Below are 27,303 nucleotides of genomic sequence, written 5' to 3'. Positions count from 1 at the left end.
CTACACGATGGCAAGTCCGAGGCTGGAAGCGGTGGCGCCACTTCCGATCTTCCCTTAAATGACAATGTAATGAATATATACTTTTGAAATAAAACTCATTCCGAGTATGTACTTACAATGTTTATTAACTCTTTCAACACCAGTCAACCAGAGGCATTTCCTGCCATGACACCGAGTTCCCAGAGACTCTGAGGTCATAGATGAAGCCTATGTTTATGAAGGAAATTATAAGCTTGTAAAACGTTATTGCTACTACATCCCATACACCATTTAAAAGATCTAATCCTACTGTTGATAAACATGAAGTTTATTTTTATAATATTATTCAAATAATACAACTACAACTTAAATAAGTTGTTTTCAATAACATTGCGAAAAATAGTTTATAATTTTAATTCTGCTGATAATATATGATAAATTGAAATTTAATAAGTGTTTTCAGACATTGTGAAATGTGATAGATTTAATATATGAATCATAAGTCAGGTAGGTTCCTAAAATTATGTCTCATTTTGACGTGACTACTGCCTGGCCGCTTAATCGGCCTCCGGTGTCTGGGGACTCATAACGTTGTGGCCGCTTAAGCGGCCTGCGGTGTTGAATGGGTTAATGCAAACTTGTTCTCGTCACTATATGGCTGGAATAATGCCGATGTGACGTAAAACCCAACTCAACTCAACCTTTATTACAATGACGTCACAATCGAAATGCGCCCGCTGCAGTGACCATGCGAGAGATTCGAAAACAAAGATGGCGGCGCCCATAAAACAACGTGTCATCCCTACGCTGTTTGACGTATGTTTTAGAATAAGCTAATGAGACCCTATTGCTCTTCAACTCCCCCCCCCCCCCCTTAAGAAAAACAAATGTGCCCCCCTCGCTTACTATATAAAGCCACGTGACCATCCATTTATCTAACCCTAGAGGACAATCTGTCTTTGGTTGTATGCCTGGTGGTGTGGATCTGTTCTAGGTTGTACCAAACACCACATATTTACTTAGCCCTAACATTAATGAATGAATGTTAAAAAATGAGACTACGCAAGACATTAGTTTTGTAGTATGTCTTTGAACGTCCACCGGCGGGCTTTCTGTGCTGACTCCACTGCTGTCCTGCGTTTCTTTCCAGCTGCAGGTTGTGGGACTATCTTGTGCTGTAACGCTGCTCTTCTTTTGGGGGGTCCCATTTCGGTTTGGCAGTGACGTTAGGTTGTTTAGCGGTGACAATAGCTGTGCGCGACAGGCGAGTTCGGTGGTGACGCGAGAAGTGAGGTAACTCACCGTAGTGTGATGACGTAGCAACTGATGACGTCATGTGTTGATATAATGTTTGCAGCTGCGCGCGCCAAGGTCATGTTTATAAACAAAGGCACGTGGTATGGCGACGACAACAATAACACAATTTAGCGGTTAACGCTAAATGCGATAATCTTGCCACTGATCTTGGACCCCTTTATCTGGGTTTAAGTGATGCATGTCATCCTTACCCCCTTGGTGCAGAGGGGTTTTTTTCAGGCGCACGTTTTCATACGGTTTGAAAAGTGAACGTTGTGCGAGAATTGCACTCGCGTGTTCCTGGATCTACGTACGGCTATAAAATTACACAGAACTGTAGAATATTAAATTTCCTATCCGTTGGTATAAATATAAGTGCAACTACCTCGGCGGTTTGAGAAATAGACACTGCTAAATGTGCGTTAAAAACAGTAAATTTATCCGCTTTTTATCGCGCACCGATAAAAGCACTGTGCTACGAATTTTGCGGGGGGTATTAAAATGGACTCTGTCCGTCCGTGCACATTTGTCTTTTCCGGAGCAGAACTCTAAAACCATTCAATATTTCTTCACCAAACTTGGCACATACATGGATCTGGTGGTATACTGGTGCCTTTTGGTAGTTTTGGAATTCTGAATTAAATATTTTTGGCGTTTCCATGGCAACAAGTTTGACTTAGACTGAATTTGGTGGTAGTGCTCTTTTCCGGAGCTGAACTCTAAAACCGTTCAATATGTCTTCACCAAACTTGGCACATAGATAGATCTGGTGGTGTACTGGTGCCTTCTGGTAGTTTTGGAATTCTGAATAAAATATTTTGGCCTTTCCATGGCAACAAGTTTGACTTAGACTGAAATTGGTGGTAGTGCTCTTTTCCGGAGCTGAACTCTAAAACTGTTCACTATTTCTTCACCAAACTTGGCACATAGATAGATCTGGTAGTGTCCTTGTGCCTTTTGGTAGTTTTGGAATTCTGAATAAAATATTTTTGGCGTTTCCATGGCAACAAGTTTGACTTAGACTGAAATTGGTGATAGTGCTCCTTTTTGGAGCAGAACTTTTAAACCCTTTCAATACTCTCCTTCCACTTTTCTATGTACACACCTAAAATATTTGACATAATCATAACTCATAGACATAATCATGAAGAGTATTTTGCCATTGCGGGGGATACTGATGACTGTCTTCTTGTTTAATGTGGCATCTTTACGGAAAGTGTGAGCGAAGAAAACACAGCCTGACATCTGAACGACATAAGTGTATATGAATTGGGTTTATGTGCTTGTGCATAACGTTATACGCTCAACATTAAAAATGACTCGCAATAAATGTCAAAAATGGATTTTCTTCTATGACGTCAAACGACGACAAAGAGGTCATACACGCATAATGATAAGGGGGCATAACTCCGTTATGCGTAACACTAGGTCAATGTAACTCAGATCACTTGGAGGGAATTTGTTGTGGATACGGACGCTATATTTTCGTTATTTTATGTTCATGGTGAACCAAACTATTCCAATTCAAAATGGTAAGGACGTTTCGCTAAAAGAAAATTGAGTTGACGAGAGCAGAGACGGAAAGGTTTAGTAGATTATGATCAGTCTCACGATTGCTTGTGGCACGTGATTGTGTATGATGTGAGCAGCCCATTTAATCCAGGAGGGTGCACGGAGAGGCAGCCAAGATACTTCAATAGCACTGATGATGGGTTGTATGACAGACGAGTTTCCCCTTACGTATGCTTATCAGGACATTATCCAAATGTTGTTTGATGTTAATACAAATGAGACATGTTCACCTTTTATAATTCACATTCAGTGTTCGATGGATTAAGTACATGATCCAAAGTCGCATTTCACATTTTGACTGTGGACTGAACCAAAACTTCGGTCGTCTCAAGCTTCGCTTTTTCATTTTCTGAGTCTAAAATTAAAATAACACATACTGTGTAAGTAGGAAGCAAGGAATTGAATTTTTGTGCAGTATTGCTTTTATTTTTACTTTCACAGCAAAATACCATAGAACACGTCACAATTTAATTCTGGACTCACAAAAGTCCAGAAACTCTCCGTACTGTGGGCACTTTCTGACAAGGGATTTGACCTAATTAAACATGCAGTTGTTATGAATATATGCCAAGGATGAAAAAATGAAAAAAATTCTTTCGAAAACTTTAAATTTAAACTCGCTCGCCCATGGGCAGGCCCATGGGCGAACAGTGGCCCATGGGCCGGCCCATGGGCGAGAATGTTTAATTTCGATCAGAATTCATGTTTTGGAGGTTGTAAATGAATGAGTGTATGTTTGTAAGCATCATGAAACAAATTTCAACTCATTTTGACTTAATTCGACTAATTTAGAGCGATATTAAAAAATCTCGCCCATGGGCGAAAAACATTTTGGCCCATGGGCGAGAATATTGACTTTTATTCAAAATATGTGTTTTTCCATGTTTTGGAGGTTGTAAATGAATGAGTGTATGTTTATAAGTACCATGAAACAAAATTCAACTCATATTGACTTAATTCGACTAACTTAGAACGATATTAAAAAATCTCGCCCATGGGCGAAAAATAGGTTGGCCCATGGGCGAGAATATTGACTTTTACTCAAAATATATGTTTTTCCATGTTTTGGAGGTTGTAAATGAATGAGTGTATGTTTGTAAGCATCATGACACAAATTTCAACTCATTTTGACTTAATTCGACTAATTTAGAGCGATATTAAAAAATCTCGCCCATGGTCGAAAAACAGTTTGGCCCATGGGCGAGAATATTGACTTTTACTCAAAATATATGTTTTTCCATGTTTTGGAAGTTGCAAATGAATGAATGTATGTTTATAAGTATCATGAAACAAAATTCAACTCATATTGACTTAATTCGACTAACTTAGAGCGATATTAAAAATCTCGCCCATGGGCGAAAAACAGTTTGGCCCATGGGCGAGAATAATGACTTTTATTCAAAATATGTGTTTTTCCATGTTTTGGAGGTTGTAAATGAATGAGTGTATGTTTATAAGTACCATGAAACAAAATTCAACTCATATTGACTTAATTCGACTAACTTAGAACGATATTAAAAAATCTCGCCCATGGTCGAAAAATAGGTTGGCCCATGGGCGAGAATATTTACTTTTACTCAAAATATGTGTTTTTCCATGTTTTGAGGTTGTAAATGAATGAGTGTATGTTTGTAAGCATCATGACACAAATTTCAACTCATTTTGACTTAATTCGACTAATTTAGAGCGATATTAAAAAATCTCGCCCATGGGCGAAAAACATTTTGGCCCATGGGCGAGAATATTGACTTTTACTCAAAATATATGTTTTTCCATGTTTTGGAAGTTGCAAATGAATGAGTGTATGTTTGTAAGCATCATGACACAAATTTCAACTCATTTTGACTTAATTCGACTAATTTAGAGCGATATTAAAAAATCTCGCCCATGGTCGAAAAACAGTTTGGCCCATGGGCGAGAATATTGACTTTTACTCAAAATACATGATTTTCCATGTTTTGGAAGTTGTAAATGAATGAATGAATGTATGTTTATAAGTATCATGAAACAAAATTCAACTCACATTGGCTTAATTCGACTAACTTAGAGCGATATTAAAAAATCTCGCCCATGGGCGAAAATTAGGTTGGCCCATGGGCGAGAATATTTACTTTTACTCAAAATATGTGTTTTTCCATGTTTTGGAGGTTGTAAATGAATGAGTGTATGTTTATAAGTATCATGAAACAAAATTCAACTCATATTGACTTAATTCGACTAACTTAGAACGATATTAAAAAATCTCGCCCATGGGCGAAAAATAGGTTGGCCCATGGGCGAGAATAATTACTTTTACTCAAAATATATGTTTTCCATGTTTTTGGGGTATGGTGGTTTATCCCTTATTATAAACATATTAATTATTACTTTAGCTCTCACCTACCTCATCATATGTAGTCACTAGGCACTTAAAACATTAGAAGTAATGCCATGAAATGTGGCTCGTCAATGGTATGCGTGTACGAACAGATAATATCAAAACATACACGTCAGAACAGTCAAAATTAAGAAATTGTTGAATATGAAATATTACTGTTAATTTGTAATTCTTGGAACATAAACAGTATTGTGAGAGCTTAAAAATGTAACTGCATTGAAATATGTCTTGTCAATCCTATTGACATTTGCCAATAACCACTTCCAAATAAAATAAATAGTCCATGCTGCTTCAGAACAAATAAAGGTCAATTAGGGAGCCCAACTGGGTAATTAAGGAGAGAAGTCAATACACTGTCACTTCCTGCCCAGGACGTCACACGTCACCACTCGGGAGCGAAGGGCCTTGTCAAACCTCCTCACAAAGGAAACAAAAGCATCAAAACTGTGTTTTATTCTACGTGACACTCGGTATGTCGTCATAGTATTCATTGTTGAATAACTTCTATCGTGGGCAACCCCACACTTGCGAGGTGTACCTACCCAGGTTCGCACGTTTCGTTTTAATATTTTGTGATCAATTATTTTGTAATTCCCGTCTGCCCGTCACGGCTATTCTTCGCCCGAGGTTTAAGGGAGTGAGTCTATTATATTAATTGTATTTTTATTGTGTCGTTTAACGAGCTGGACACGAAGTGCTGTTATCATGAATGTTATCATATATTAGTGGGATGCATTGATAGTAATGAAAACTAATAAGAAGATAGTGTACCTCAACATACAAACCTATCCCGATAGCTCTCATCGTCACTCTCATGTCAATCCATTGTGACTGTTGCAGTCCTCCTGTACATCCTGTATATATAAGCAAGTTGGGTTTTTTTATTTAGGATTTATTATTGCTAAACACACATTTAACCGAGATGAAGAAGGGGTCTCAAATTCCATGTATGCTTTTGCTCTCATAAGTTAGACATCCCATTTGTCAGACACGCCAATTATCAGACAACTTTGGATCAATCAGGCGTGACTGTGATTACAAACCTAGTTTTACCCAGTGGCGTAATAGACCCGTCCCATAGACTAACGAGATGTTTTCATATTAGTGGTTAGTGGTATATTTTAACACTAATTATGAGTTTGTTACTTTTTGTGCAGAAATACTTTGATCAGAATACTAATATTAATTGACTTCGGCTTCTCACAGTTTGTGTTCATAATGTTCACTTTGATCAAAACAGGATTATAGATTTCCCATGTAACTAATTGAGTTACTCCCAGCGGTACAATGGTGGATACGAATGGCTGTTGGGCTTCCTCTGCTCCCCCCTATGAATAACTGACAAGAAACTTGAAACCAAGATGGAGTAAACAGTTAAAACATAGACTCAATGAAGCTGCAGGTTTGCACATTAACAATAAAAAAAAATCGAAACAACACAAATATTTAATAAGAATAAATAACCATCACTAAGCTATCGATAGTCACACATTCTATTGATGGATCGATAATTTTTCATTTCTACCATCGATTAATTGCTTTCGGAATAATTGCAATTCATCAATAGTTTGATGCATCATTACAGCCCTATTAATTATATGGCTTAATATATTCTTAAGCACATAACGTTGTTAAAGGTAACAGTGCAGTGTACCTGCGTGCAACCAACCATAACTTATGTTGATTTGACGTGTCTGGGACGTCTAACTGATCGGAGGACACCAGAGAGTAAGTTGCATGCAATATTTTTAATATTGCCCTTGTGGATTGCCATTATGATTTGCACACATTATGTTTTGCAGACAGTGTACATCACTATCTATGTAATTGTATTATTGTTATGGAGCGGCATTGACATGCATGTTTATGTTTGTTTGCCAATCCCGTCATGATTACTTGAAGAAAACATGTTTAAACTATACATTGAACTATCCATAGTATTAATATGTAGTCTTTACATTAGGCAATGAGGAATACACAATATATTCAAGACTGAGTTTGATTTTACCTTTTAAAAAATTGTCAATATTTTTGCAACAGCCGAAAAGATTTACCTTGACCTCGTTATGCACAGGTCCGTGGATGTGGTCTCTCGGTATTTTAGAAACTATGTCGTTAAGACAGTTGAGAGTGTTGATCTGTATGCAGTCTTTCTGCATGCATTTTCACGAGATCCATTCTCCCCTTTCCTCTTTTTCACTATGAACTTATAACCATTTACACAAAGGTATCTTTCACCACGAAATGTAGGGTGAGCTGAGTTAACACATTTTACATTTGGTAGAAAGCTAGTGTCCTATTCCCTTAAAACAACACCGTCGTCACAACATCAAACATCCAAGGATTTTTACCTCGACCCAGTTGGTCTAACCAGAGACCATATAATAGATCTATTATATGGTCTCTGGTCTAACTTACGGGTCTACCCAGTAGACATCAGTTGCTTGATAACGGTTTTAGCAGCTACGCCGAAACGGGGGTGTCCCCAGTTTGCCAGCAGATATTTTTAAAGGTTTCAGGTCACTGAACCATGCTAATCTCTTGAAACAACAGGTGATACACTTTTTAGGCCTAAAATTATCCAGTTAGGCAGATACCGCTCATTAGGCTATGTGGGACTTCATGCCTCACTGGTTTTATGGGATTACGGTTCACCTTACCACTGCGCTGAGCCCGTGAACAGAGTTCACCTGAACTGACACTAACACGAGTGAGTCATTAAATTAATGATTGGTGTTATGTTTAAACTGAACACATCACTTATCTCGTTGACATATCAATCTGATAAGGTCATAACAGAACTACACAGAAATAACATTGATGTAGTTGCAGGGTCGTGGTTGTGTGAGACCTAAGAAAAACAAATATCGCCAGCTTGAAGAACGGCTAGGGTAGACTGCTGCAAGATGATGTCGAGACTCCACTTGCTTACGGTGTGTCTCACCTTGTGGGACTATGAATAATGATGTATGCTTGTGATATTGTGTATAATGTGATATTTTATAATAATGTATGTTTGTATCATGGTGGTAGTGCTAATATTGCCTAATGGTTGTATTTCATAATACTGTTGATGAGATTGATGATGATGATAATATGTATATTGACATAAATGAATGAATGAAGTCACAGCGTCAATTTTATGGGCAGCCAAAATATCCTGGACCATATTACAAACGGAACAACCTGCCCTGCACGCTCATTCATGTGTGTCCTCGTATCCCAGGTAACCCCTGCTGCCTGTTAGGGGGTACAGCGCCGAAACGCCGCTTACAATATAATAAAGAAGTTGTATATCCATATAACTTTCTCCGTTGTTCAAATTATCATGGTCTCAACAGATATTGCATTGTCATAAGAATTCAAGAGATTTTTCAAGTTATTGTGTTGTCATCCACATGTTGATTTAGCTGGTTTCTTCCTCATTTCCAATTTCATCATTCTGAGTTTCACCTTAGTTGAGTATTTCAGTGTGGCTCGCAAAGATGAGGTCACGGAGCGGAACGATGACGTTTAGTGTATCTCCGCGTTCAGTTACGTAATTTCCGCAAAGCGCCTGCGGCAATTTGCGTCGAAAAGTCGTTGTGTCCCCATCCGTTGGTCTTGTGTATTGGAGTTATACAGCCACGACTTTCAAGTGTATTTTGCTTTCCAAATATATACAATCCATTGATCACTCTGGGCTAGGTGTGAGATGTACAGGTGCTCGTGAGGGTGTTTTTAAAAGACTGACTGCGCTTATCGCGCAGCCAAATATCGTACATTCTAAGGAAATCTCGAATTGATTGTATTATAAGGTGTCGAAATGGTGTTAAATTCTCTTTTGTGCATCAACTTATTTGTCATGCAAAATTGGTGTGTATATATGTGTGATTGAACAACCCTGTTTACTGAGACAGGAATAGGAACTTTGACCTTTCTCAAGACGTGCACATTTATGCGTATATGCTCTTGAAAACCTTGTTTGGCAAGATGTGCTTTTCAATTTTGCTATTGTGTGCATGTTCATATTGTATTTCAGTTTTGAACATATGGTTTAAACATATTTATATTATCAGAGAATCTGGTTTGGTAAACAAGCAAAACATTGCTTTTATTAATACCTCACCGGTACATATAAAATATAACAGAATACACAAGAACTGGATAAACAAAACGTCAAATTAATTCCTATCATAAGTAGTAGCAAACTGTCACTGACACCTTCGGCTAGGTGGATAAAACGGGACGCAAAAATCCTCGAATACACCGCATCACAATAGTAAACAGAATTTATCTTAACGAATGTTTAAAGACAGACAGACAGCTAGACATAGTTTATCAAAGTGCCCCATGTATGTAAACAAGATATATAATACATATAACATAAACGCATAATGTTTTACATACATCCAGCCGTAACAGGCTTATGAAACACTGTTATCTAGAGGGTCAAAATATACATCATAGAAAGATTTTTATAAAACCATATTTATACATAACCTTAGGCAAAAATATCTTAAATCTCTCTTCATGTAAATATAGCTTGAAATTCAGTCATATATTTCACTAACAAGGTATTGACCAGTCGATTTGAACCACTGCTTCACGGTTTACTGACTGCCGTGGATGCACATTTTCAAGGGTACAGCTTCATTAAGCCTTATGCAACCAACCATAAAACGTGCTGTTTTAAGCGGTCTGTCTTTTGGGAGGTCTATCTTATGTACATTCACGTGACACATAAATAAACTATTTTGTCTGTCTTATGGGAAGATACCGTTTTTTCAATGGGGCGGGATATAAATGATTTATTCTGCCTAATGATTTGTACAACACCACCTGCCAAAGCAGTGCACAACCGTGCACCCGGCATACATTGTAATTTGTTCGGTTGTAGAAAAAGTCATAGGGAAAAAAGTAATAGATTTGGGTAGGAAAAAAGTCATAGGAAAAAGTCATAAACTCAAAAGGTCAGTATTGATGATGTATTTTTTTTTTTAACAAGTCATAACAATATTATCATCAACAGCACTACCACATTTGAACCTAACTTATAAAATTAATGTAATCATTCAAGTAAAATACATGACATCAGAAAATGCACTGTCATCATAACACTTTGATCTGCAACAGCACTACATCAGTCAGTTGTCCCAGCATATTTTTATTATATTTAACCGAATGTTCCAGCCAATGCCATGAAGAGTTTGGATCACAGTCTGACGGCCAGCGAGTCTTATATTAGCTGCTAGAAGGAGCCATTTGAGTAAGAGCATTAACTGATAATCCCATGAGTTCATTAATCGCTGTGATATCGTCAAGCTCAAAGCTAGTTAAATAAACAATCAGGTGACTTGTGACTTTTAATCCCACAATCTGTTCATCTCTCCTGTTTTGATAAGATCCAATTGCTTAAAGCGTCACACTAAAGGAATAATTAACTTGAAAGTGAAATAGTATAAACAAAGTAAATAACTGGAGGACATGATGTTTTATAATAGTTATTTTTTCTATGTCTTTTTTTTCATGACTTTTTTTCCTATGACTTTTTTCCGTCCACCATTTGTTCAAGGTCACGTGAATCAATCAGAGATGGACATTATTACATGAGGTAGGGTAAATGTGCATTGTACGTACGTGCTTAGGAACCTTGAACTTGCAGTTACATTTAATTATTTGCGTACAGATATTGGTCTAGAATAATTTATCGATTCGTTTAGTCTTGAAGATGTATTGATGCAGGGACTCCATTATGTTCTTGTTGACATTGTTGGTAGCTAGAGGTGTTCCTAATTTTCACAGTTTGGAGTGAGTGAGCGAGTAAGTTTAGTTTTAGGCTGCACTCAGCAATATTCCAGCTATATGGCGACGATCTGTAAATAATCGAGTCTATACCAGACGATCCAGTGATCAACAAATTGAGCATCGATCTAAGCAGTTGGATGAGTCAGTTTAGTTTTACGCCACACTCAGCAATATTCCAACTATATGGCAGCGGTCTGTAAATAATCGAGCCTGGACCAGACAATCCAGTGATCAACAGCATGAACATCGATCAGCGCAATTGGGAACCGATGACATGTGTCAACCCAGCCAGCGAGCCTGACCACCCGATCCCGTTAGTCGCCTCTTACGATAAGCATGGGTTACTGAAGATCAATTCTAACCCGGATCTTCACGGGTTCGGCGCAATCGGGAACCGATGACATGTGTCAATCAAGCCAGCGAGCCTGACCACCCGATCCCGGTAGTCACCTTTTACGATAAGCATGGGTTACTGAAGGCCAATTCTGAGCCGGACCTTTACGGGTTTCACAGTTTTGTCTTCTTGAGAGGGTACATATGTCTAAAAACATTTGAAGTAAATTTAGATACACCAGGTTTATAATAGTAGGATACTTGTGTTTTTAAGTGATGGCTAAATTTGTGCACAGTCGCCAACGTATGAAAGGACCTTGCAAGTCCTTCTAGGGTGGGTGGGGTGAAGGGGTGGTATGGGAGCATTGAGGGGGACAAGGCAGGCTGAGCGAGTGTAGTAATTGAGGGGCTATGGGCGGCCTTGACCGTGGAGTTTGTTATGGATGGTCCTTGAGAGGCGGCGGGGTCGGTGGTGGTGGCTGTAGGCGCGCGGACCTCGGAGGAGACAGTAGTTGTTGGGAGGTAGAGTTGATGTGAAAAATGAAGGAATATAGAGGCGCGCGGACCTCTGAGAAGACAGGTGGTTGGAGAGAGAGGGTGAAGTTGTAGATGGCTTGATAGTGAGCAGAAAGTGGATCGAGAATGCTAGGTTGAGAGGTGGGCGCGGACGTCGGAGAGGACAGTCACGCACATATGGGTGAATTTGGAGTGACTACATACCAATCCGTGAAACAATTAAGTAATGAAACAATAGGCGAGAGCTTTCAATACAACTGATAGCTCATGACAGGTAATTAATGACAGATGGTCGGATTGGGGTGTGCTGATAGCTATAGTCCGGGAAAGCCACTTTTAAGAGAACAAGAGTTGAAAATGGTTTGGCTCAACCGGCAATGGGTATGGTTGAGTGATCGTGTGAAAGTGGGTCTCCCGGCAATTCGCTATTAGCTAATCCATGTTACCGTAAATAATCCAGATTTTTTAATGTCTCTCTAAGTTAGTCAAATTAAGTCAAAATGAGTTGAAATTTGTGTCATGATGCTTATAAACATACACTCATTCATTTACAACCTCCCAAACATGACTTCTGATCGAAATTATACATTCCCGCCCATGGGCCAACCTCTTTTTCGCCCATGGGCGAGATTTTTTAATATCGTTCTAAGTTAGTCAAATTAAGTCAATATGAGTTGACTTTTGTTTCATGATACTTATAAACATACACTCATTCATTTACAACCTCCAAAACATGGAAAACATATACTTTGAATAAAAGTAAATATTCTCGCCCATGGGCCAACCTATTTTTCGCCCATGGGCGAGATTTTTTAACATCCATCTAAGTTAGTCGAACTAAGTCAATATGAGTTGAATTTTGTTTCATGGTACTTATAAACATACACTCATTCATTTACAACCTCCAAAACATGGAAAATCATGTATTTTAGTAAAAGCCAATATTCTCGCCCATGGGCCAAAATGTGTTTCGCCCATGGGCGAGATTTTTTAACACCGCTCTAAGTTAGTCAAATGGAGTCAAAATGAGTTGAAATTTGTTTCAAGGTACTTATAAACATACACTCATTCATTTACAACCTCCAAAACATGGAAAATCACGTATTTTGAGTAAAAGTCAATATTCTCGCCCATGGGCCAAAGGTGTTTCGCCCATGGGCGAGATTTTTTAATATCGTTCTAAGTTAGTCGAATTAAGTCAATGTGAGTTGAATTTTGTTTCATGATACTTATAAACATACACTCATTCGTTTACAACCTCCAAAACATGGAAAATCATGTATTTTGAGTAAAAGTAAATATTCTCGCCCATGGGCCAACCTATTTTTCGCCCATGGGCGAGATTTTGTAATATCGTTCTAAGTTAGTCGAATTAAGTCAATATGAGTTGAATTTTGTTTCATGATACTTATAAACATGCACTCATTCATTTACAACCTCCAAAACATGGAAAATCATGTATTTTGAGTAAAAGTCAATATTCTCGCCCATGGGCCAAAATGTGCTCCGCCCATGGGCGAGATTTTTTAACAACGCTCTAAGTTAGTCAAATGGAGTCAAAATGAGTTGAAATTTGTTTCAAGGTACTTATAAACATACACTCATTCATTTACAACCTCCAAAACATGGAAAATCATGTATTTTGAGTAAAAGTCAATATTCTCGCCCATGGGCCAAAATTTTTCGCCCATGGGCGAGATTTTTTAATATCGTTCTAAGTTAGTCGAATTAAGTCAATGTGAGCTGAATTTTGTTTCATGATACTTATAAACATACACTCATTCATTTACAACCTCCAAAACATGGAAAATCATGTATTTTGAGTAAAAGTCAATATTCTCGCCCATGGGCCAACCTATTTTTCGCCCATGGGCGAGATTTTGTAATATCGCTCTATGTTAGTCGAATTAAGTCAATGTGAGTTGAATTTTGTTTCATGATACTTATAAACATACACTCATTCATTTACAACCTCCAAAACATGGAAAATCATGTATTTGAGTAAAAGTCAATATTCTCGCCCATGGGCCAAAATGTGTTCCGCCCATGGGCGAGATTTTTAGCATCCATCTAAGTTAGTCGAATTAAGTCAATATGAGTTGAATTTTGTTTCAAGGTACTTATAAACATACACTCATTCATTTACAACCTCCAAAACATGGAAAATCATGTATTTGGTTAAAAGTCAATATTCTCGCCCATGGGCCAAAATGTGTTTCGCCCATGGGCGAGATTTTTTAATATCGCTCTAAGTTAGTCAAATTAAGTTAAAATGAGTTGAAATTTGTGTCATGATGCTTATAAACATACACTCATTCATTTACAACCTCAAAAACATGGGAAAACATGTATTTTGAGTAAACGTCAATATTCTCGCCCATGGGCCAAAATGTGTTTCGCCCATGGGCGAGATTTTTTAATATCGTTCTAAATTAGTCGAATTAAGTGAAAATGAGTTGAAATTTGTTTCATGATGCTTACAAACATACACTCATTCATTTACAACCTCCAAAACATGAATTCTGATCGAAATTAAACATTCCCGCCCATGGGCCAACCTCTTTTTCGCCCATGGGCGAGATTTTTTAATATCGTTCTAAGTTAGTCAAATTAAGTCAATATGAGTTGAATTTTGTTTCATGATACTTATAAACATACACTCATTCATTTACAACCTCCAAAACATGGAAAACATATACTTTGAATAAAAGTAAATATTCTCGCCCATGGGCCAACCTATTTTTCGCCCATGGGCGAGATTTTTTAACATCCATCTAAGTTAGTCGAACTTAAGTCAATATGAGTTGAATTTTTGTTTCATGGTACTTATAAACATACACTCATTCATTTACAACCTCCAAAACATGGAAAATCATGTATTTTAGTAAAAGCCAATATTCTCGCCCATGGGCCAAAATGTGTTTCGCCCATGGGCGAGATTTTTTAACATCGCTCTAAGTTAGTCAAATTAAGTCAAAATGAGTTGAAATTTGTTTCATGGTACTTATAAACATACACTCATTCATTTACAACCTCCAAAACATGGAAAATCACGTATTTTGAGTAAAAGTCAATATTCTCGCCCATGGGCCAAAATGTGTTTCGCCCATGGGCGAGATTTTTTAATATCGTTCTAAGTTAGTCGAATTAAGTCAATGTGAGTTGAATTTTGTTTCATGATACTTATAAACATACACTCATTCGTTTACAACCTCCAAAACATGGAAAATCATGTATTTTGAGTAAAAGTAAATATTCTCGCCCATGGGCCAACCTATTTTTCGCCCATGGGCGAGATTTTGTAATATCGTTCTAAGTTAGTCGAATTAAGTCAATATGAGTTGAATTTTGTTTCATGATACTTATAAACATGCACTCATTCATTTACAACCTCCAAAACATGGAAAATCATGTATTTTGAGTAAAAGTCAATATTCTCGCCCATGGGCCAAAATGTGCTCCGCCCATGGGCGAGATTTTTTAACATCGCTCTAAGTTAGTCAAATGGAGTCAAAATGAGTTGAAATTTGTTTCAAGGTACTTATAAACATACACTCATTCATTTACAACCTCCAAAACATGGAAAATCATGTATTTTGAGTAAAAGTCAATATTCTCGCCCATGGGCCAACCTATTTTTCGCCCATGGGCGAGATTTTTAATATCGTTCTAAGTTAGTCGAATTAAGTCAATGTGAGTTGAATTTTTTGTTTCATGATACTTATAAACATACACTCATTCATTTACAACCTCCAAAACATGGAAAATCATGTATTTTGAGTAAAAGTCAATATTCTCGCCCATGGGCCAACCTATTTTTCGCCCATGGGCGAGATTTTGTAATATCGCTCTATGTTAGTCGAATTAAGTCAATGTGAGTTGAATTTTGTTTCATGATACTTATAAACATACACTCATTCATTTACAACCTCCAAACATGGAAAATCATGTATTTGAGTAAAAGTCAATATTCTCGCCCATGGGCCAAAATGTGTTCCGCCCATGGGCGAGATTTTTAGCATCCATCTAAGTTAGTCGAATTAAGTCAATATGAGTTGAATTTTGTTTCAAGGTACTTATAAACATACACTCATTCATTTACAACCTCCAAAACATGGAAAATCATGTATTTGGTTAAAAGCCAATATTCTCGCCCATGGGCCAAAATGTGTTTCGCCCATGGGCGAGATTTTTGAATATCGCTCTAAGTTAGTCAAATTAAGTTAAAATGAGTTGAAATTTGTGTCATGATGCTTATAAACATACACTCATTCATTTACAACCTCAAAACATGGGAAAACATGTATTTTGAGTAAACGTCAATATTCTCGCCCATGGGCCAAAATGTTTTCGCCCATGGGCGAGATTTTAATATCGTTCTAAATTAGTCGAATTAAGTCAAAATGAGTTGAAATTTGTTTCATGATGCTTACAAACATACACTCATTCATTTACAACCTCCAAAACATGAATTCTGATCGAAATTAAACATTCTCGCCCATGGGCCGGCCCATGGGCCACTGTTCGCCCATGGGCCTGCCCATGGGCGAGCGAGTTTAAATTTAAAGTTTTCGAAAGAATTTTTTTCTTATTTTTTCATCCTTGGCATATATTCATAACCACTGCATGTTTAATTTGGTCAAATCCCTTGTCAGAAAGTGCTCACAGTGCAGAGAGTTTCTGGACTTTTGTGAGTCCAGAATTAAATTGTGACGTGTTTTAGTATCGTGCAGATAACTGAGACCACTTGACGTGTATTTTATAAATGGTGTGCAGGACTGTCTGAATCTGTGAACATAAATTATCTGTACAAATGATTCTACAAACCAACACAGCGATAAATGTGTAAACTGCTGTGTCCAGCACTGATTTAAGCAGTAGATTTTTATAGATTTGTTAATTTCAAGAATAAATGTTTGCATGTTTATTGAGTATCATATGATTTCACATAAAACTGAAAAAAGATAATAGATTGATTTGGAATTTGCTGATCACTGATAAGAAATGGTTTGAACAGTATATTTTCCTGCATTCTCTGAACATTTTGATCTAAAACTGAAAGCAAGCAACAGAAGTCTGTTACTAAGCAGATATATTAACAATTTGATTGTCGTTGATTTTTAGCTTGAAATATATAGGGTTTTAATTGGTCCATTCCGTCTGTATTGCGTTCTTTCTGTTTTAGGAAGGTATCTTTCATTTTAATCTCTTGGTTTGTTCGTAACAATAGTAAGTGCAACATCGTAATGATTTTGCATTGTGATTCACTCATTAACTAAACAAAATAGATGAGCGTCATTCGTATGTATGTACTCACGCCTGTCCCGCAGATAGAGCCTGATGTGTTGTATCTTCTCTGGAACTGGAGTGTTCAGGTTCACAGTCCAGGTGGGATTTGACTCATTCTTTGTATGAGCACATGTCCGTGGCAAGCTTAGGGCATTTGTGGTGGCTCTGCCGTCTACACCGAGTCCTGCTCCATAATTTGTAGCATTTCCGTCCAATGTACTACTCTGGCTACACGATCTCATTAGCGCAATATTTCCTGACAAGATGAATACAAAATCAACATAAAATGTAATGTAAACAAATATTGTTGACATGTGTTCATACGATTATCTGTATCCATCTACGTCATACTCACGTGTCTGACAGTACGGACCAAACCATCCCTCATGACACATGTCCTGACCATCCATCTGACTACAGGGAGTTGAGGGAAACGAGTTACAGAGTTCTGTGGTACTACAGTGACATTCTGCATCTGTTTGAAAAGCATGGTTCCACTTGTTACTCAGTCATTTGTAAAAGGTTAAATGCAGTAAAATACTGACAGGATTCGGAGAAAGCAAAGTACTTGATAATAAAGTTAACTCACGGTGTGCAAATATATACACTTGTTTCACATACTGTGAATAACGTTCCTACCAATGTGAGTCACAGTGACACAGACCACAAGAAGTCCCATCCAGAACCATCCCATGTTGGATACCTAAAGAGGCAAAGAAAATGAAACTTTCCATCCTGATCATAAAAATTGTCAGTCTTACTGACGACAATCGGAGACAGGTATCAATAATATATATATATTGTTTACAGGCATGACTGCAACTGGCATAGTGTCTGAAATGAGAGATTAATGTGTTATGTACTTTAAACGAATCTCAACAAGAAAAAAAGTCAGAAGCTCAACCCAACCAACACAAACCTGTTTTCCTTTCCTTCCCTCAAATATTATAGCATGCTACTGCAATATAAGCGTTGACATTTTTATTCCAGACCCTTTGAGTTGTTTCAAATGCCAAAAATATGGCCATAGTGCACTCGTGTACAAGATCTGACACTGCCTTCTGCAGGGAGAAAATTAAAAAAACGGAAGATTGTGAGAATGATGATAAAAGGTGTGCTGTTCAGGAAGTCACCCATTCTCCTCCAAAGACAATCTTGAAACAACTGATGTAAGTAAATATAATTAAATTTTCCAGAAACATCAGTTTTTCTGATGTAAAGAAACTTGTTCAGTCTATAGAAGCTAGCTGAAGCCTATGTGTCTATCGTTAGGACACATCCTGAAATAACTCTGAAAGTAAATGCATCATCAATTAACTGCAACACTTGACTTTGGAGAACATAAAAAATCTCAAGGAAATGTGGAACATACCAAGGCAAGGACCAAAACTTCGAAAGGACATTAAAGTGATAGGGTAGCAAAGGGGTCAAATAATCTTTGGTTTAAGTTTGGATCCCTCGAAAGATAAGGCTGAAGGTATGGGGTATGTCCCCAATCAATTCACCCAGAAAATACCTTACCTAAACATTATTATCCTGTGAAAATTTTGAGGACTGAAAGCCAACTGTAACGGCTTACAACTATAGGATTAGGATTTAAGTCCATCAGCATTCTGTCTGCAAGAAACATATCTGAAGCAGACAGCTAATTTCATTTTACGACAGTTCATTGCATGTCATTCTTTTACTCCACCGGGTGATAGGACCACATGAGCATCTTCAATCCTTGCTTGGTATGATGCAATACAAAGCCCAGTTATGCTTAAAACTAATCTTCAAGCCTTTACAGTGCGCCTTACTCCGTGCGTTGCTTTTGCTCTCTGCTCGCTATTATATTCCGCCATCTTTAGCTCCTCAGCAGGTTGTTCTACGATCAACTTCCCAAACCGTATATAATTATGGGTGCTTTTAATGGCCACTTTACACTCTGACTAGTAGGGACATATTTCATACCAAACATTTCACAAAATATTTGATATTGAAATACTCCCAATGTTATTATATGGTTCAGAAGCGTGGGATTTACAACAGTTTGATGTGATAGAAAAAATGCATATATATACTTGTAAAAGTTCTTAAGTGTGAAAATATGTACATCTAGCCTGATTGTATATGGTGAGTGTGATCGATTTTCGCTTTATTTACACCTAAATATTGAGGTAATCAAATACTGGTTCAGACTTCTTGATATGCCGTCATACAGCCCCCCACCCAACCCCCCACCCAATGTAAAAGTTACAAGATGATGTTACTTTATGACAATAATGGAAAGAGAAACTGGGTTACTGGTGCTGAAGAGTTACTTTTCAGTAGTTTTATTGACACGTTTGACAAGATCAGAATGTGTATTCAAATTCACATTTTGTAATGTCATAAACACAAAGGCTAAAAGATGTTTATGTGCAAAAATGGACTGCTTCACTGGCTTTTTCAAATAAATGTTTTTATTACAAATTGTTTAAATCACAAACAATTCAGGAAGTTAACATTTATAAGATTATTGTTAAAACGTTCCGAACAGCTCTTCCAAGCAGATGGTTTTCTCGTGAATCGAGACGTTGTATAAACATTAGTCGGGACCAAAGAATTTGCAACGTTTCTAACTACAATTTAGTTGAAGATGAGTTTCATTTTCTGTTTGTATGCCCTGTTTACTGACAACTTAGTGAAAGATAATCCTATTATTTTTACATACACGCATGTACCTAAATTTTATTTTACTGTTATTACATGCAACTGGTAAAGTTCAGCAAGATTTAGCTATGTCCATTTATCATGCCTCCATGTACAGAAATAACATCAACACAAATTGAGAGTCTGCAATTCAGCTGTGTGACTTTTTACAGTTATTTTTATACCTTTATATTATGTCTGATTGTGTATTTTGTATTGTAATGTACTATAGGCTTGTGGCCTTAGTAAGTACTGAAATAAAGATTAAAAGTTATTCATATATTTACCAATACGTGGTTGTGTATTTGGGTTCGAGAGTATTCAGTACAGATGAACTTGAGTCCGTGCAGTAAGTCACGTGATGGATGTGCTATTAAAGGGTAGATTGCACGTGCAACAGTCACTTGACATTCACGACTGACGGGGCAGGACTGTTGTTGCGTGCCTCGGCTGTATCTGCAAACATGGAGAACTCTTCGGATGACGGTGTACACGACTCTGCTTCTTCGAAACGTTCGGAACAACCAAAAGGTGACGACTTTCAGTCTTTCCAACTATTCTGGGATTATTTATGCTAAACTGTCTACACTTAAGAGAGAATTCATCAGTGAATCAGAGCAACTGTCTTTGTCTATTGCCAAGAAAGTGAACTATGATAAATACCCTGACATCAAATATAAAGGGAACTCCTGTGCAATGCAAGTTTAATCGTGGCATTTTGGCTGGTCTAGACAACATTACGTCATCATTATGCAAGAAAGATACTACTGCTATGTGTGGAAAAATTGAGTCTCTCTCTGTCTCTGTTAAAAAATGCAACAAGTTTATCCGTTTAGCGGAAAAAATCCCCAGCTGGTTGAGGTGTTGTCACAGAACTGGAAGGGAGCGGCGTCGCTTCAAGCTTTGATGAGGAACGTCAGTTTGAGAGAGCTGATGCGAAAGTTTTCAGGAAACGTAGCCGAGGCTGCCGCAGCAGCTAAAATCGTCCATATGGCCCTTCACTTACTCCTGCTCATGTCAATCAACGTACAGGGCAACAGGAGGTGCACAGCGATAATCAGTCTTCAACATTTCGGAGCTAGAACCGAGAGGTCCAGACCAAATCAACAGTGTTACTATTGCGGAGAACTCGGAGGCAGACGTGTCCAGCAGCTAAAGCTTTGCCTTCCCGCGACATGCAGTATGACGTCACAGGATCCGGAAGTGACAGAAAGTAGCGAGGGAGCGTAGAAGCAGGCCACGACCATAACCAGCAAGATGTCAGATTCAGACCAAACCACAAAGGCATGCACCAACTTGATGGAAAACCGGTGGTGGTGCATAAAGCGTCAGCTTCCGAGCACCCACTCTACCCGTCGGAACTTTGACTACACCTCACCGAGGACATCTGGCGGACCCATTGTTGGGGACGAACTAGCGTTTGAATTCTTACTTCGTTCGATTTCAAGATTATATCCATTGTAGGTAAGCGTTTCCATCAGAAGTATCATTGTTTCATAGTGAATATTGTTAGTTTTCACGCTACTATTATTCCTGGATTCTGACGTCATATCCGACATTTTCTGTTTAATGGCCGACGAAGTTTAGCAGGTAAGACGAGTTCGTATCCCGGACCTTTAATTTCAGTATGCACAATTTAATCTTTACACTACTTTTTATGCATCTATATCAATAGCATTACCGGAATCTTCTGATAATTGTTTTGTCATTTTTCAAATATTGGGGATATACGGGCGGAAGTCTTACCGGTTTATGGTTCCAGGGACAGAAGCGTGGGATTGTTTCACACAAGATTGTTCACCTGACAATAATTGGGTTGTGCCGCCTTTCAATCTGATATGTAAAACCATTGATTTTGTTTTGTACAATAGCTGCAGAGCTGCCATTGTGATACCGCTGTGGAAGTCTGCTGTAGTTTGGCCAAGAGTATTCAACCGTGACGGTGGGAGTAAACCAGGTATATCAGGGGTCTGGGAAATCAAAGATGGAATCATTTTTGCCAAAGGTGCAGCGAAAATTATATTTGATAAGAATTTCACGGGATCAGCTTCAGCTATCAGATTTTTCTGAATGCTTTCAGATGTGTTTTCACTCGGTGTTTGGAAGGAGAAGGAGGGGCTTAAAGATCCATCTTTGATTAGTCCAGCGGAAAGGTTACTAGAATTACTATTAGAATCTAGAGCTAAGACTACTGTGAAACAGTATGAAGGTCGATTTGTGAAGTTTAAGGATTTGTGTAAACAATTTAGTATCAGCCATATACCGGCTTCTGCATTTCATGTATCATTGAACGTGTTATCTCTAAAGCAGGACGGCAAGAGTCCTGCATTAATTCAACAGTCGATTTGCGCCATAGGCAGGGCACATTATTTAGCAGGCCTACGAAATCCATGTCAGTCACATTACGTCAAGTCTGTGCTTGAATCTTCGCGGAGATCTCTCCATTTTTCTAATCAGGCGAAAAGAACCTATAACAGCAGATATTCTAGAAAAGTTAAAAGATAAGGTTCCTGTTGACAGCTTATACAACCTGAGAAATTTAACATTTTGTATAGTTTCTTTTGCTGGGTTCCTAAGGTTTTTTGAGGCAGCAAGTTTAAGATATTCTGACATAATCTTCCGGGAAGGTCACATAGTTATCTTTAAAGAGAAAAAGCAAGGTTGTTGCTGCAACTCAATCAGAATTGTGTCCAATTAGTATTATGAAGTCATACCTAGTACAAGCATTTAGATATTACTGTGATGAATATATCTTTAAACCAGTTAATTATTGCAGAAAGTCAAACACTTATGAGTTAAGAGGCAGCAAGCCAGTCTCTTATGCACGTATGCGAGAGATAATTCTGAGTATGTTGGAGTCTGCTGGTCTCAAGAGACAGGATTTTGGGGTACACAGCCTCAGGTCGGGAGGGGGGACCGAAGCGGCCAATGCTGGAGTGCCGGACAGGCTATTTGAGCGTCACGGTCGGTGGCGGATAGCTTATTGGCAATACTCAATGTGACAAAAAATTGGGAATTTGAAAGTTGTGATCTCCTGTCCAGTAATAAATGATTGATTAAACATATTTGCCCACTCTCTTAGTTCTTGAGGCTAACGTGAACGTACGCAAATACAGAGTTGTGTGATTATTTGTACATGTTATATGAGTCCGTGTAGATTGCACGTGCAGCAGACACTTGAGTTTAAGGACTGACGGGGCAGGACTGACCGTCCATCAAGGTAAATATGGATCAGGTCAAACTTATATCAGTGGTTCCTAAACAGCAAAACTGTATTCAGGTTGAATTGTGGTCACTGGAACTCGCATGTACTAGGTCACTGGACCTCGTATGTAGTAGGTCACTGGACCTCCCATGTACAAATGTACTAGGTCACTGAACCTCCCATTTGCTAGGTCACTGGACCCATCTTCAGATTCATGAAAGTGAAAAATCAATTGAAGTTGATTTGTGATTCAAAATGTAAGACAGTATAATAATTTATGAATATCAAATATTTTACAATGTATTAAACAGTTTTCTAAGTTTTTAAGGCTTCCAGGAATTCCAATCGGAAATCTCTACTGGAGCACATGGACAGATCTGGAACCCAGATAACACAGCACTGAGGAGCCATTATCTGGATGGGTTCCAGCCGTGGATGTAAACTTGTATTCAATGTATTTCAATTAAACTTGCCGCCCCGTCAGGCTGACGTGAACGTACCCAAATACAGAGTTGTGTGATTATATGTAAATCTTTTATGTTCGGTTGAGTTTACGAATTAGGAACATAAAAACTATTTTGCCATCAACAACCCAAACCATGTTTAACTGTGGTTGATTTTTAATGACCATTTCCCACGCTGGTGCAACTACAAACGCTAAAGGTAAAATACTGGAGACCGTTTTGAATATTTTAATGACATTTGGACATCGTCGTTTCATGATGCCATAATAGTGCCAATACCTAAACCTGGACACACCCACACCGATCTATCTAACTATGGACCTATCTTGAACAAAATGAGTTTGCAAAACCATGGAACGCATGATACATAATCGATCAGTTTGATACTTAGAAATCAATAACTTGATAACAGATATTCAATGTGTTTTCCGCAAAAACAGAAGTACCATCAATCATTTAGTGCGTTTGGAGTCATTTGTCAAAATAGCGAGAATTAATCAACACCATTAACTTTCTATCTTTTTTATCTAGACAAAAAGCATGTTATACAACAAGGAAATAGATATTTTATAAGATCTACATGACTTCGGATTGCGAGGCCGTTTGCTTTAATTCATATTCACGTTTTTAAATAGCAGGCAGTTTCCCAGGTCCACAAGGGTCTAGCATGTCTGATCATTATAATCAGGATAATGGTGTCACACAAGGGCAGTATTTTGTCTGTCACATTACTCAGCATAAAGGTTAATAGTTTACCAAAAGTTTTAAAATGATGCAATTAATGGATCGCTATTAGTCGATAATTTAAAAATGCCTTGTCGTGACTATGAGGGGCAATCCAAAAGTATGTAGAATCACCTCAAGGAAACGATACAAATGCAGTTATTTTATGTTTTTATTTTCTACATATTATCTGTCAAGCTCAAGCAATTTGGTTTTGCTATGTTCCAGTCTCACGATCACGGTACCCCCAAAAACGCAAAATCTTACAATAAATGGCATCAAAAACTTCAGGAAACAAAATATGCAAGAAATATTTTATGTGTTTGAGATTGATAGAAGTCCCCTAGAATCACACTTAGATATTAAAGTTCATAAAAAAGCAATTTGAAATTACAATCGCTTGTTAAAGTGACCCCCCTCCCCCTTCATACTGACTGAAAGAGCTTATTTTGGAGAAACTACCCATCCCCCTTTCAGATGACGTAATCATAAGGACATAACTTATTCTAATGTTTTCACTTGGTGCATGCATGATGCCAAGGGTTCAAACTAAATACTGAATGGTCACAATAAGTGTCAGCTCACAATATATTGTAAACAGTGCCAGCTTGAATATCTGGCCAATGTTTACTCGAGAATTGAAATCAGGGTGTCCTTAAACAACAGCCCCCGACTACATATAAATCAGGTAATCCAAATCTTTACGATGGTTGATCATGACGGGGAAGTCATCCAATACTATACTGAACATATTTTATATGACATTATCTGAGGGTATACCATTATCCAAGAGGTACCAAAAAATACAAATCGTTTTCATTTTCTGCAATGTTGTTAGAAATATTATACCCCAACGTGTACAGATGACAAATATCTGGTTAACTACATTACCCACACATGTGAAATTTGATATGGGCTTCTAACGATTCCTTCAAAAATAGAATGGAAGCTTTTCAAACATTTTACATCGAAAATATATTTAGGCTACGTACTTTTTCTCGACCCTCGTAAACATGCATACTATTGACAGGCCACTGCAATTGTGTTTTCAACAAATGTAACAAATCGTTTTGGAAAATTGATTTGATATTTTCAAAACCTAAAACTAACTGAATCACTGTTGTCACAGTATATACCTCTCACAAGAACCCGGACTCATTTCTATATGGTAACCCAACTGAAGCTGTGTAAAGGAAACTGAGTTGTTTTTATTGTAATATCTTCGACCAGCACTTGATATATTTATAGTTGTTTCTCAAACTCGAAGTGGAGGGGTTCAAAAAGCCCTCTCCCTTGTACAGTGAGTGAGCACGGGCTTAGGTTTACGCCCCCTTGTACAGAGCCAGCCCTGATCCGATCTAAAACTTAATTACCGCTCCATCATTTATGGTTGTGCATGTGGCGTCAATTTAAAAATTATGCGACTGTTCATCAATATGGTCAGACTTCTACCTTCGAGCCTTCAGCACACTTATACATAGCTTTATATAGCAGGGAGGCTGAAGAGCCGTCCCTAAGACTACGCCGCCTGAAAATGATCCTATATATTTCTAAATTCAGTTCTACTAAATCAATACCGCATGCGACAGTATTTTAACCTCTCTACATAAAGACGTTTTATATATCAACCTAATATGTCAAGATTTATGGATGCACTGTCGTTGGTGTAAATTATGTTTATCAAAACGAATATGTTGTAATAAGTTTGAGCATGGGTCTACAAACACACTGGTATGTTATGACTTTTCAAACAGACATTGTAAATATCAATTTCATGTACCAATGTCGAATATTTTTTTAACTGCAAACGTGAGCGATGATACGTTCTAATACGAGATTTGATTTAGACATGAACTTCTACATATACAACGCGTGTACGTGGTTTAAAAAAGATTATATACTTTACCGAATGGTGAGATGACACATATCATACAGTCGTGAGAATCAAATCCACACTGTGAACCTTGAACTACTGGTTCCGGTCAAGGTGTGTAAAGGTATAGGCCATCGTCATTTCCATTTATAGACCATGTAAACTATTCCAGAATATCGTTATGTTGTCGCATTGTCGTGTTTCGGGTAACCCTTTCTGTTTGTTTGTTTGGCATGGTCGACAACACGTCTATATCCGTTCTTGTTTTTTGCAGAATGGTCACTGAGGTTAGGTATTCTTGTCCTATAGAACTTGGGTCAACAGTTGTTGAGGACAAACCATATGCCATGTTACATGAAGACGTTCCTTGATTATGACATTATAATTAGTGATATGTATTTTGTGTAAAAATAACTGGATGCTCAGGACCACATATCCTAGTTTACACGCTACTTAAAGCATAATACCTTAAGTATTCACTAATCAATTACATCATATCAAATCTAGCCCTTATATTCACTGTCTCATTACATCACATCCATCCATCTCATCTTATGTTCACTTTCTAGTCACATTACTTCATCTAGTATGATATTCACCCATCTTATTACTCAACGTGCATCTAGTCTTATATTCACTGTCTAATGGCATCACATCTGTATCTAGTCTTTACATTCACCGTTTGATTACACCATATCCGTCTTGTATGTCCTTTCCACAGCAGGATGAAAAACGAAACAAGGATTTCCCATGAGCAGCGTGCACTTATATCATCACTCAATTCCGACGAGCAGTATAAAGCAAGAGAGAACTACAACATAAAAATAATGCCGTACACTAGATCTGGATTTGGTGATTCAAACACAGACCGGATTACAGCAAACATATGAAACAAAACTATGTCAGTACTCACCTGTCGCACCAGTGAACACCTCAAATATGTTCAATACGATGCACTGACGTGTGCATGTGTAGGCAACCAGGAAGTGAATTGTGTTAAGTAGGTGAGCGTTTCATGGTGGAGAAACGGTGTTTGTAACCTGGTATGAACTGGGTGAACATTGTTTGGTTTGGGGATTACTGTCGCAAAACTCGTGACCCAGATCTCCAGTACACATGTTATCAGGATGTGATGCAACCCCCTCCACTAAAATGTATACGTAGGAGCTTACATTTTTCAAATAACTTCTTGCTACTTAAACATCATACTGACTTG

The 27,303-nt window shown here is 37.9% G+C and overlaps 1 protein-coding gene across 1 annotated transcript; it reads right to left on the bottom strand.

Moving 5' to 3' along the window:
- On the bottom strand, positions 1 to 27,070 carry LOC124260522. The gene is made up of 5 exons (XM_046694850.1): positions 27,001 to 27,070; positions 17,789 to 17,852; positions 17,505 to 17,624; positions 17,178 to 17,405; positions 1 to 53 (listed from the first exon to the last, which is right to left on the bottom strand). Exons 2-5 carry the CDS (start codon positions 17,841 to 17,843, stop codon positions 1 to 3), a joined length of 456 nt encoding a protein of 151 aa, XP_046550806.1. The 5' UTR covers positions 17,844 to 17,852; positions 27,001 to 27,070.
- Between the last annotated feature and the right edge of the window lie 233 nt (positions 27,071 to 27,303).

This window comes from Haliotis rubra, unplaced genomic scaffold (assembly GCF_003918875.1).
Source record: "Haliotis rubra isolate DU_JTF1 unplaced genomic scaffold, ASM391887v1 Scf768, whole genome shotgun sequence".
Taxonomy (NCBI): domain Eukaryota; kingdom Metazoa; phylum Mollusca; class Gastropoda; order Lepetellida; family Haliotidae; genus Haliotis; species Haliotis rubra.
The sequence above is the reverse complement of the archived record's forward strand: the minus strand, read 5'-3'. Positions and strand labels throughout refer to the sequence as shown.

Excerpts from the sequence above, each read along its gene's own strand:
- LOC124260522 (XM_046694850.1), bottom strand. The coding sequence starts at position 17,843 with ATGGGATGGTTCTGGATGGGACTTCTTGTGGTCTGTGTCACTGTGACT. Across the intron at positions 17,625-17,788 it reads TGTCACTGTGACTCACATTG|ATGCAGAATGTCACTGTAGT; the intron begins GTAGGAACGTTA and ends CTTTTCAAACAG. Across the intron at positions 54-17,177 it reads GCTCTATCTGCGGGACAGGC|GGAAGATCGGAAGTGGCGCC; the intron begins GTGAGTACATAC and ends TTGTCATTTAAG.